The sequence below is a fragment of the Pituophis catenifer genome, unplaced genomic scaffold (genome assembly GCF_029215685.1).
Source record: "Pituophis catenifer annectens isolate HBS135680 unplaced genomic scaffold, rPitCat1.0.hap2 SCAF_1, whole genome shotgun sequence".
Classification (NCBI taxonomy): domain Eukaryota; kingdom Metazoa; phylum Chordata; class Lepidosauria; order Squamata; family Colubridae; genus Pituophis; species Pituophis catenifer.
The window spans coordinates 324,525,873-324,538,862 of NW_027256881.1; the positions used below are offsets into that span (position 1 = coordinate 324,525,873).

Here is a 12,990-nt window from a genome sequence, read left to right on the forward strand (position 1 = left end):
CTACAATACAGTCCTTTGAACAGTTCCAAGAAGGCTCCACACTGATTTGCACCACTCAGGTGACCCTGAGAACACAGATAAACCTCCAGTTGACCTTAAGGACTCACTAAAAGAATGTAAATGACCAGCTGTCTGCAAGTAGTATAAATCCTTCCATTCTCCACCATCCACTCAGGGTTGTGGAAGCTTCTTGGATGAGAAGCAAAACGTCTTCAAACAAAAACCAGAAAGTTCAGTTGCCTCTTTTAAAAAGCACCTTTGGGGAAAGCAGGTGCAGAGTTTATTTTTCTGGACAGGGAGTCATTAGAGAATCCTATACTCAGAGGCTCAGATGGATGGGTTTCTGAATCAGAAAATGTCTTTTGCAAAGATGCTACAGCCTCACCATCACCTTTTTCTCAAGCCGTGAAACACTATTGCTTGTTTCCAAGCAATTCAGAACATTTATGCACAAAATGTTGGCCCCCACGGAGGGGGCTCGCAACTTGGGCATCTTCCTGGATGCACGTCTGTCTTTAGAAGAGCATATGACGGCCGTGGCCAGGGGGGCTTTTTATCAGGTCCGTCTGATACGCCAGTTGCGTCCCTTTCTGGATCGGGACTCCCTACGCACGGTCACTCAGGCATTCGTCACTTCCCACCTGGACTACTGCAATGCTCTCTACATGGGGCTCCCCTTGGGGTGCACCTGGAGACTCCAGCTGGTCCAGAATGCGCCGCGCGGGGGATTATGGGAGCAACGGGGCGCTCCCATGTGACACCTTTCCTGCGCGAGCTGCACTGGCTCCCGGTGGTCTTCCGGGTGTTGGTGACCACCTTTAAAGCGCTCCATGGCTTAGGGCCGGGGTATCTACGAGACCGCCTTCTGCCACCAATAGCCTCCCACCGGCCAGTACGCTCGCACAGAGAGGGCCTCCTCAGGGTGCTGTCCGCCAGACAATGTCAGCTGGCGACCCCCAGGGGGAGAGCCTTCTCTGTGGCGACACCCGCCCTCTGGAACGACCTACCCCCAGAGATATGCACGATACCAGACCTCCGGACTTTTTGTCGGGCCCTGAAAACTCATTTATTTCATCTAGCCGGGCTGGCTTGATCCCATCCGTTTTGGTTTTAATTTGAAATTGGTTTTAACTGGGTTGTTTTAAATTGTGGGCCGAAATTATTTAATTACCTTTTAAACTGTTTTTAAAATTTTGTATGCTCTGTTTTATCTCGGCTGTTCACCGCCCTGAGTCCTGCTGGAGAAGGGTGGTATAAAAATAAAATAAAATAAAATAAATAAAAGCCAACATCAGTCGTGCATCCCTGGCATTTATCCACCATGTTTTTGGAGACACACATTCTCCCCTTTTCACCTTTTGTGAAATTGCTGTAACAAACTTTAGCCAAAACAGTTTGGGGCCTCCAAATAAAGTGTGAATCAGTTTGTAGTGTGATTAATTCAAAATCTCCTTCCAGGACAGTCAGTTCTTTGGAAACTGGAAAAAGGGCACAAAACATCCCATGTTCAAACTCAAAAACTGAAAAGACCTAAATTCAGGGCTTGATCAGAGATAATCCACAGCAGTAGATGACAGCAAAGAGCATGGATTTGAATGCAAAAGGCCCAAGGTTCAATTCTAGCCATTTCAAGTTAGGTCAGCAACAGAGAAGATTCCATTTGTTGGTCTAATCCTGCTTGCAAAATCACTTATCCAGTCTACTTCCCAAATCACTCTAAGCTTCAAGACATTGCACATTTCCCTCTGCATGACCTGACCATTTCCATGCAAGATGAAGCAATAAGCCATTATTCCCTACCTTCTCTTGCAGCTATGATGAACCTGATTGCACAACTTAGAGCCTTATAGATGTGGCTGAACCACTATGCTCAACAGCCCTAGCCACAATGGTTAAGGGCTAATGGTGGTAGCTGTATTTCAACAACATCTGGAAGGACATAGGTGTGTGTTCACAAGTCAGGGATGGAGCTTCTGCAAAGGAGGGAGAACTTTACATCCAAGTTTCCACCCTTGGATTTTCTCAAGTTTCCCAGGGAGATGGTGCCCTAAATGTAGGCTCTGAACCAGAATCAGTTTATCATTTACAAGACTTATTTTTTTTTTATTTCTTCTCTTTGGGTGTTTTCCAGATACCATGTTCATTTCCCAATCCACTTGATATAGAGGAATGAGAACGAGCCTTAAGCTACAGAGGGACATGGTATAAGAAGCTGAAAGGCAGATTCATAAGAACTGCATATACCTACGGTACTAACTATGGGAACCAATACAGATCTTTTTTTAAAAAAACAAAAACCTGACTTTTTCAGATGTTTCTCCACATTTTAAAAGCAAAGCCAGCCCTCCATGGATAGGAATGGCTTGGTCTTATTTTCTTTCTCCCTTTTTTAATGTGGGCGAGTCCATGTTGAAAACAAAATACAACAAAATGCATACCCGTCCCATTATAGGAATGTTATTAGTGTCTCTTTTCCATGTGCTATGGAAAATATGAAATGGGCAATTCCCTGCTGACATATAAATTGCATTGTTGTTTAGAGCAATCCACCCACCATCCCCAACTAAAAACATTTAAGGCAGCAAGTTTTAAAAATAGGAAATTATCTTCACTTCCTCCACCAAAGGGTCGTCTCTGCTGGCTGCAAAATGTGAGAACAGTCCTATTCTTTTCAGACAAGCACGCATGCCTCAAGGTCATGAACCAAAAAAAGACTGCCATACAGGAAAGTCATCCTTAAAAGTGAGAGAATGTATCTACGAACATGGGATTAAATTAATTTTAACAAATCCATATTTTATCATAACTTGTTTAGTCCTAGGCCCTCCTCCTTTGAGAGCCATCACCAGAATGCCGCACAAAGCTTAGTGGTCTAAAATATAGACCTCTTATTTTGAAAACTCTATAAATGCAAACTTTTGCTGCATGAGCACTTCTTTCCACGCTACATGGAAAAATCTGAAAATCTGTTTTTGTGCAAAGGTATACTTAGACTAGGCCACTCAACATCTTCATTTATCAGCCTTAACTTCTAAAATAGGTTTACACTGAGATCACATTATTTGTCCAACCAGTTTAATGCTGCCTTACAGCACTTTTTCAGGATCTTCATTTCCTACTTCTATTGACTCTACTGAGACTCTAGAAAGAGTGCAGAGAAGAGCAACAAAGATGATTAGGGGATGGAGGCTAAAACATATGAAGAAGGGTTGCTGGAATTGGGTATGTCTAGTTTGATGAAAAGAAGGACTAGGGGTGACATGATAGCATATTTGAGGGGCTGCCACAAAGAGGAGGGAGTCAACCTATTTTCCAAAGCACCAGAAGGCAAGACAAGAAACAATGGATGTAGACCAATCAAAGAGAGAAGCAACCTAGAACGAAAGAGAAATTTCCTAAGGGTGAGAACAATGAACCAGTGGAATGGCTTGCCTCCAGAAGTTGTAAATGCTCCGACACTGGAAGCTTTTTAGAAGACTTTTTTTTTTTGTGAAGAAATGTCTGCAATTAAATCAGAGATTTTCAGTATATATAATACATGCTCTTTTTAAAAAGTCACATCATGGGGCTCACAGCTTTTGAAATCCCATTCAGGACATTTCTTTGTGCTTCTATGGTTTCATCCGGAATTTCAGATTTTCAGGATTATCTATGCAACTTCAAAAGAACTACAAACTTCCTTCTTTCCTTCCTTGCTTCCTTCCTTCCTCGTAAAAAAATGATCATCAGCTGTTTTCTGGACCCAGGGTTTCTCTGCCTCAACAATCTTTAAGACATGTGGATCTCAACTCCCATAATTCCTCAGGTCAGCATGCTGAGTTCCCATCCTGGCCGGGAAATTCCACACATTTTAAAGTTGCTGATGTGGAAAAACACTGATTTAATCCCATACTTGCAGAGCCTATTAACATAATACATACAATGTCCTTATCTCATTCCAAGCAAAATTCAAGAGTCTTGTTGACAAGACAAAGACATCTATTGACATCAAATTTCTCACTCGATTTCTATCTCAGCCTTTCAGAGGGAGAGGAGAGCGATTCTGGAGCCTTGTTCTCTCCGTCCCCTTTCCCCTTTGCCACAGTCTATCTTATGAGGACACAAGTGCTCTTGTTCAAATGTCCCACGTGACATCAACTTCTAACCTCCTCCCAAATAACAATTGTAACAATCAACTTTCTATGTCTGATAGTTCCCCTCATTTTTTGAAGGTTTCATAGCATCCTAACAACTTGGCCCAATGGCTGCATTATATCTGTTCTGCATGGACAAAACGGACAGAAATCACAAGAAAGATGTCACAAAGCATCAACTCACCTGCTTGGAGGGTGCAGAGCTGCGGGTGACCTCTTCATAGGCTCCTACATCCTTCCAGGTGACAATGAAGGTATGGTGCGGGACAAAGTTGGTGGCTGTGGGAAATCCTGCTTGGATAAACTGAGCTGCCTGCTCCAGGACTTCTCTGGAATCATCCAGCCGGTAATAGATTTTACCTCGTCCATGGCTGGTGTCAATGTCTGAGAGAAATGGAGCAATGGCAGGGAAATCTGTAGGGAGGTCATCGTCCACATATTGGGTCTCTCTGGGGAAGTCCTGAGTTGAAATGATCCCATTGGTTCCAACCTGTCACAGCAGTCAATGAAAGTATAGCGAGATAAATCATGTCCACTTTTGAATGGTAAATGAATGATTTGCTCAATCCATTAAAGCAGGGGTCTCCAACCTTGGCAACTTGAAGACCTGTGGACTTTAACTCCCAGAGTTGAAGTCAGCAAAGCTGGCTGAGGAACTCTGGGAGTTGAAGTCCACAAGTCTTCAAGTTGCCAAGGTTGGAGACCCCTGCATTAAAGAAAGTTATCCCATGTTAAAAACTCTTCAGTACAATACTGCAGGAAGGGTATCCCTTAAGCCAGTGTTTCTCAACCTTGGTAGCTTGAAGATGGGTGGACATCAACTCCCAGAATCCCCCAGCCAGCAGCTGGCTGGGGGATTCTGGGAGTTGATGTCCACCCATCTTCAAGCTACCAAGGTTGAGAAACACTGCCTTAAGTGTTTTCAAATCAAACAGTGAACAGTGAAAGACTGATTATTCCAACTCTCTAATCCAGCTGTGTTCTAACTGGGCTTTCTCAGAAGACTCCATTAGGAGAACTTTATCAGAAAGATGACTTATTGTGCCCAAGCATCATGGTTGTAACCACAAGGGAATATTAGCTTTGTTCCATGATACCTTTTCATTTCACATAGGGCAGTTATTCTCAGATATCCTGGATGATAACCTCCATTACTCCCAACCTGACCTAAGATCAAGAGTGAGGTTCAATGGATCACTGTCTCACTCCAGAAGAAGTTGCAACAGTTCTCACAAAACACAGCAGTCATCTGCAACATTTGTTTGTGTCAGAGGTGGTATTCAGCAGGTTCTGACCAGCTCTGGAGAACCGGTAGCAGAAATTTTGAGTAGTTCAGAGAACCAGTAAATATCACCTCTGACTGGCCCCGCCCCCATCTATTCTCTGCCTCCCGAGTCCCAGCTGATTGGGAGGAAATGGGGATTTTGCAGTAACCTTCCCCTGGAGTGGGATGGGAATGGAGATTTTACAGTATCTTTCTCCTGCCACGCCCACCAAGCCACGCCCACAGAACTAGTAATAAAAAAAATTGAATCCCACCATCTTTATTTTTATAAATAACTCAAGATGGCAAACTTATCTAATATTCCTTCCTCCTCCTATTTTCCCCATAACAACAATCCTGTGGGGGGTGAGTTGGCCTGAGAAAGAGGGATTGGCCCAAAGCCACCCAGTTGGCTTTCATGTCAAGCCTAAGGCAGGACTAGAACTCACACTCTCCTTGTGATTGGCCAAAGCACTCATTCCTAAGGAGGGATTAGAACTCACAGCTTCCTGCTTTCTAGCCTGAAGCCTTAGCCACAATTTACACAGCTCTTATCCGAAACAGCCTTAATATGAGAATTGTCAAACAGGTAGAGGAGAAGCCTTTGATTTACTGTTATAGCTGAAACAACAAATAATTCTTTACAGCTAACTATACCTATTGATGAAATGACATCCATGTGATACACTTTACCAAGACAGCAGTTATGAAAACCTGAACTTTGTGAATATGTAAAAATAATTAAAGTGAACACTAAAAACACCAGGGGTTGCACAAACTGAAATAATTTTAAATATGGTTTTTAAGGGGTTTTTAACTTATTTTGTTATTTTGTGATTTGTATTATTGATTGTTGTTGTAAGCCGCCTTGAGTCCTTTGGGAGAATGGCGGCATATAAATCACAAAAATAAATAAAAATAAATAAATAAATCTTAGGCTGGGCTCCCCCAACATACTAGATTAAGCTAACATGAGTGTGATAATCTATGATTCAGCGTAGTGTAGGAACCAAGTGATTGTCTTGGTATATTGTGTGAACAGGGCCATTATTCAAGGCATCTTCAGTAGTGGTGGAATTTAATTTTTTTTACTACCGGTTCTGTGGGCATGGCTTGGTGGGTGTGGTGGACGTGGCTTGGCGAGTGTGGCAGGGGATGGATACTGCAAAATCCCCATTCCCTCCCCACTCCTAGGGGAAGGATATTGCAAAATCTCCATTACCATCCCACGCTGGGGCCAGCCAGAGGTGGTATTTGCCGGTTCTCTGAACTACTCAAAATTTCCGCTACCGGTTCTCCAGAACTTGTTGAATAGCACCCCTGAATTTATTTATTTATTAATCAAATTTCAGTTTGTTTATGTATTTGTTAGGTAAATAATATACCTTTTGTCAGGAACTCAAGGCAGCGTATGTAACAAACATCCTCCTCCTCTTATTATTATTAGAGAGAGTGACTGGCCTTCTGTGCTGAGCTTCTGTGGCTAACAGGGGATTTGAACTTGGATCTCCCTGATGACAACCCATTGCCTTATAATGCAGTGTTTCTCAACCTCAACAATTTAAGATGTGTGGAGTTCAACTCCCAGGATTCCCCAGCAGCCAGCATCGCAAAGGCAAAGAAGGCCATAAAATGGAATGCGACTAACTTTACTGTTTTGCTTAGCAACAAAAACGTTGGGCTCAATTGTGGTCATAAGTCGAGGACTACCTGTACTTTTCACCCAACATGAAAACTGAAGCAATGAGAAACAGTGTATAAAACAACTCAGGGTTAGATAAAGGTTGTAAAGTTCTGGTGTAAAAGGGAGCAAAAGAAGATTGTGCTAAAAATGGTTGTAACTTCAGGTGAAACTGGGTGGGATTTTAGCAAGGGGATGCTTTGGGGCAGTCTATAATTCCTCCTTGGATTTCCTGACTCAATTCTAATCTATTGTTTTTTTCCCCTCCCATCTTTGGAGCTCTATGCCATCGAAATTTTAACAATACCATATCTGACTTTAAGCCTGAAGCGCTACTAGATGTTTCCTTCCCAATATACCACAAAAGGAAAGCTTGAGAACTTCAGAAATATATTCATCCTATAAGGCAGTGTTTCTCAACCTTGGTAGCTTGAAGATGGGTGGACTTCAACTCCCAGAATCCCCCAGCCAGCAACGCTGGCTGGTGGATTCTGGGAGTTGAAGTCCACCCATCTTCAAGCTACCAAGGTTGAGAAACACTGCTATAAGAGGAAACTGGGTTTTAATGCCTTATACCAGTGGTCCCCAACCTTTTTATCGCCGCGGCCCGCTGAGCGCGCGCAGGGGTGGGGCCGCGGCCCGCTGAGCGCGCGCAGGGGTGGGGCCGCGGCCCGCTGAGCGTGCGCAGGGGTGGGGCCACGGCCCAGGAGCCTTTGCGCAGGCCCATTGCGCACGGCCCAGGAGCCTTTGCGCAGGCCCATTGCGCACGGCCCAGGAGCCTGAGCCTTTGCGCAGGCCCATTGCGCACGGCCCAGGAGCCTTTGTGCTGAAGCGTTCCTGTCCCCCGGCCGCTGCGCGGCCCGGTGCCAGGTACTTCACGGCCCGGCACCGGTCCGCGGACCGGGGGTTGGGGACCACTGCCTTATACTGTGTTCCTTGCCTGGGTTTGTTTGTTTTTTTCAAAGTACCAGGCAAGGAGCAAAAATTGTAGGTGCTAATAATTCTGGTTGTGCTAAAAAAAAGGCTTGTTCTAAGGCTTTATTTATTTATTTATTTATTTATATGCCGCCCTTCTCCGGAGATTCAGGGCAGCTTACAGTGCGTTAAGCAATAGCCTTCATACTTTTGTATATTTTATACAAGGTCAGTTTATTGCCCCCACAAACTGGGTCCTCAATTTACCTACCTTAGAAAGGATGGAAAGCTGAGTCAACCTTGAGCCTGGCAAGATTCGAACTTACTTTAATTGCAGACAGCTGGCGTTAAATTACAGTGCTTAGTCTGCAGAGCTATCCAGGCTCCTTTAGAGACCCAGCCATCCCTTTGGCAAATATTGCCAGCCCTCGGGCATCTGAAGCCAACCGCCAGGAGACATCTGCCATCATGTGGCAACGTGCGCCAAAATTCAAAGCCAGGGAGCCCGGAAGGGATGGCCCAGCGGCCAGGCTGCTAACTTTGGGAAGCTCTAATTCGACAACCACCTTGGGCCTCCTAGAAAGAACTTGGCCAACGTAAAAGAAGAGCTATTGATGTCAGTTGACCGAGCATCAGACTGGAAAGAAATCTTCGAAAGAAAACAGAGCCTTATTAAGTACCCAGGAAATTCTTGGACTTGCAGCTCAGGCTGTGCAGAGAAGTCTTGCCTTAAATACACCGCTGGGTTGGCGCCCTGCGCTGCCTTGCCCGGGCTATTTTTTGTTTTTTGTTTGTTTTGTTTTTTTAATTTGATTTATATGCCGCCCTTCTCCGGAGACTCAGGGCAGCTTACAATGCGTTAAGCAATAGCCTTCATTCTTTTGTATATTGTATATTGTTCTCTCCTTCACTCCCTCTTGCATGGATCGCACATTTGTTGTGGAAGGGGAGGGGGCTGATTTTTCTTTTTTTTTTCTCCCCCCACCCACCCACCCACCCACCCCCACCAGCCCTGATCCTCCAGATCCCTCCGGGGGCAAACGAGAAAAGAGCCAGAAGTTGACCATGCCCTGGCACTTACGTAGAGCTGAGTGAAGTGGGTCTCGTAGAAAAGCAGCGGGCTGGGCAAGGGCACGGGCACCGAGGTCTCGTCGTCTCCTTCGGGCAGCTCCTGGTCCCCTGGGGATCCCCCAAAGAGGAAGAGCTGAGAATGGGGCAAGGCAGCTCCCCAGCCCAAGAGCCGCAGCAAGAGCAGAGAGAGGAGCGGAGGTCTCCCGAGCATGCTTGTGCTTGGCCCTTGCGATGGACTTGCTCCTCCCGGGCTGGCGTAGAGTGGGAACCACAAGTCCCAGCCCCGGGAGCCGCCTCCGCATCCCACCCCTGAGTTCCCAGGACTGGCCCTGGGCGGGGCCGGAGGCGTTTCCCGCGCCTCCCCATTGGTCGCCCTCCGCCCGGCCGATGACCAATCCCTCCCAACCAGCAGCTCCCCGCGAACATCTGGATCTCGTTAAGCGCTCCTCTGGCACAGCTATACGCCTTTCCGAAGGCCCTCTGGAAGTCTCGGAGTTTGGGCAACGACTTCAAGGGGTCCCGTTCAGTTGTGGCGCCTCCTGAATGCCGCTTCTCATTGGCTAGATTGCGTCGAGCCCCCCTGCACCAAAAAAATAGGCAACCAGATCTGGGCTGCAAAAAAAAATAAAAATCCGTAAAACGACCGACTGGGTGGCCGGAAGCACCTCTTTTGCTAATGACCTAATGGTCAGTCGGATTTTGCAGACCGATATGGTGAACCGTGCAAAAGGTGGCATTTCCATTTCTTATGAAAGAACAATGCTTCACTAACTAGTTTCAAATATTAGAATCGAATCGAATCGAATCGAATAGAATAGAATAGAATAGAATAGAATAGAATAGAATAGAATAGAATAGAATAGAATAGAATAGAGGGTAGAAATGGAATAGAATAGAATAGAATAGAATAGAATAGAATAGAATAGAATAGAATAGAATAGAATAGAATAGAATAGAATAGGAATAGAGGGTAGAAATGGAATAGAATAAAATAGAATAGAATAGGAATAGGAATAGAGGGTAGAAATAGAATAGAATAGAATAGAATAGAATAGAATAGAATAGAATAGAATAGAATAGGAATAGAGGGTAGAAATGGAATAGAATAAAATAGAATAGAATAGGAATAAGAATAGGAATAGAGGGTAGAAATAGAATAGAATATAATGACTAGAATAGAATAGAATAGGAATAGAGGGTAGAAATGGAATAGAATAGAATAGAATAGAATAGAATAGAATAGAATAGAATAGAATAGAATAGAATAGAATAGGAATAGAGGGTAGAAATTAGAATAGAATAGAATAGAATAGAATAGAATAGAATAGGAATAGGAATAGAGGGTAGAAATAGAATAGAATAGAATAGAATAGAATAGAATAGAATAGGAATAGAGGGTAGAAATGGAATAGAATAGAATAGAATAGGAATAGAGGGTAGAAATAGAATAGAATATAATGAATAGAATAGACTAGAAGAGGAATAGAGGGTAGAAATGGAATAGAATAGAATAGAATAGAATAGGAATAGAGGGTAGAAATTAGAATAGAATAGAATAGAATAGAATAGAATAGAATAGAATAGAATAGAATAGAATAGAATAGAATAGAATAGAATAGAATTCTTTATTGGCCAAGTGTGATTGGACACACAAGGAATTTGTCTTTGGTGCATATGCTCTCAGTGTACATAAAAAGACAAGATACATTCATCAAAAATCATAAGGTGCAACACTAGTTTACTACATTTCTAATAATTGATAGTTTGGACCATTAAGGAACTTTACCAGCATTGTGAGACAGGTTTAAACTTCAGTGAGGTGTTAGCAAGCCACTACATACATGGCTATTGCTTAATTCATATTCTGACACTGAGTAGAATTAGCTCAAAAATCCCCAGCCTGGCCTCTCCAAATAGGTTGGGCTACATCGTCTGTTCCTCTGCCACTGGCATAAAGCTGGAGAGAACTTTGAAGGCTATTCCAACATTTGTTCATGGTAAATTCATTTAAGCACAAATTAAAAACAAATATTTATAGCTGTTAAGAAACGCAAAAGCCCATCAAAAATTGTAGAACAGGAAGGGAACCTTCTTGGAGAGAGTAGGGATATTTATCATCATGCAGGATTTTGCCAAATATGGTATCTTCTGGATGTGTCATCCATGCTGGTTGGAGACTGTGGGAGTAAGAGCCATTGCACATAGATGACCCAAGGCTGGGAAAAGTTACATACATCCAGATGTTACTTCTGATAGTGGATGTGTGGCTGAATTCACATACTATATGCTATGTCATCGTTGGTTTTCACTCAGTGTAGGGTGTACAACTTTTGCATAGTTTCAAATAAACTATGCTTATAACAAAAAAAAAGATTATATAACATTATAAAATAAACTACGATTATAACAAAAATATATGAAACAAATCTTTCTCTGTGTGTACATTTTTCTCCAGTCTGGTGTCTCTAGATATGTTGCAACTCCCAGTATTCTCAGTCTCTCTTATGTGAAACCAGTAACTGGTAACTTCTAGTCGTATTCTCAACAATCTGGAATGTACCAAGTTTGGGAAAGCTGGCATGAAAAGGAGAAAAAAAAACCCAAAACAAAACCTCAAACTATTCCAGAAATGTATACTGTCAATTCCTGGTGGTTTGCAAGAAAGTTAAGAATTAAATCCATGAAAAGCAATTAAAACATACCCTCACCCAAAAATCCAGCATCCCACAAACAACCTCTCCTTATAGAAGAGATCAGATTTACTGAAGACTGTTAGGGAAGGTACCATTCAAGTCTCTAGAAGCAGAGTAGCTCTCAGTATCAGAGCATAACTGGAAATAAAAGTATTGATAGAAGAGAATGCAGTATTTGTTGCCAAGGTTGAATTGTGGAGTCTGTGGTGTTCTGTGAGCTTGATGGTTTTCATGCAGATTTTCAATACCAAATTAGGTAACATTATCAGTGCTAGGAGGGAGGGGGGTTTGCTCTTAATTTTATATGTATAAAATATGTATATATATAAAAATAACCCTTCTAGCTCCCTTCTAGCACTGATGATGTTACCTAGTTTGGTAATGGAACATCTGCAAGTAAGCATAAGCTCAAAGAGCACCACAGACACCACAATTCAACCTTGGCAACAAATACTGCATTCTCTTCTATCAATATTTTTATTTCCAGTTATGCCCCGATACTGTCAGCTACTCTGCCTCTAGAGACCTGAATGGCACCTTCCCTAACAGTCTTCAGGAAAGCAGGTAGATCTGATCTCTTCTGTAAAGAGAGGTTGCTTGCTTATAAAAGAGAGGTTGCTACGTATAAAAATAAGAGCAAACCCCACTCCCTTCTAGCACTGATGATGTTACCTAGTTTGGTAATGAAACATCTGTAAGAAAACCACCAAACTCACGGCACTAAGAACCCTACACAAAAAGCATTCTCATTCCCCACCCTCTTTCAGGGTGCTTTCTGCATCTCCAGTCAAGACAAATGGATGGGATGAATTGATGGAAGTAGGCCATCCTATAGATACAGATAAAATATATTGGTGCTTAGAGCTTAGTGTGGCCCAAGCATGCAATACAATTCAAAACTCCAGTGCTTTGTTCTTTGCTATGTGTTTTGGCTATTTATAATAAGTAAGGGAGGACACACTTGCCAGAGCCTTGTGCCACCCCCCACCCACCAAAAGCATTGAGATACTCTTGCATAAGGTAAAGATAAAGGTTCCCCTCGCACATATGTGCTAGTCATTCCCGACTCTAGGGGCCGGTGCTCCGTGGTCATATGGCTGGCATGACTAAACGCCAAAGGCATACGGAACACTGTTACCTTCCCACCAAAGCTGGTCCCTATTTTTCTACTTGCATTTTTTATGTGCTTTCAAACTGCTAGGTTGGCAGAAGCTGGGACAAGTAATGGAAGCT

General features: G+C 43.2%; 1 protein-coding gene across 1 annotated transcript in view; it reads right to left on the reverse strand.

The window, feature by feature from the left end:
• NID2 (nidogen 2) overlaps positions 1-9,275 on the reverse strand; it is a 75,749-nt gene extending 66,474 nt beyond the window's left edge. The window contains exons 1-2 of the mRNA XM_070931671.1: positions 9,075-9,275; positions 4,318-4,623 (exon numbers count right to left, since the gene is read on the reverse strand). Coding sequence (XP_070787772.1) covers positions 4,318-4,623; positions 9,075-9,275 — 507 coding nt within the window. The remainder of the gene's footprint in view (positions 1-4,317; positions 4,624-9,074) is intronic.
• Between the last annotated feature and the right edge of the window lie 3,715 nt (positions 9,276-12,990).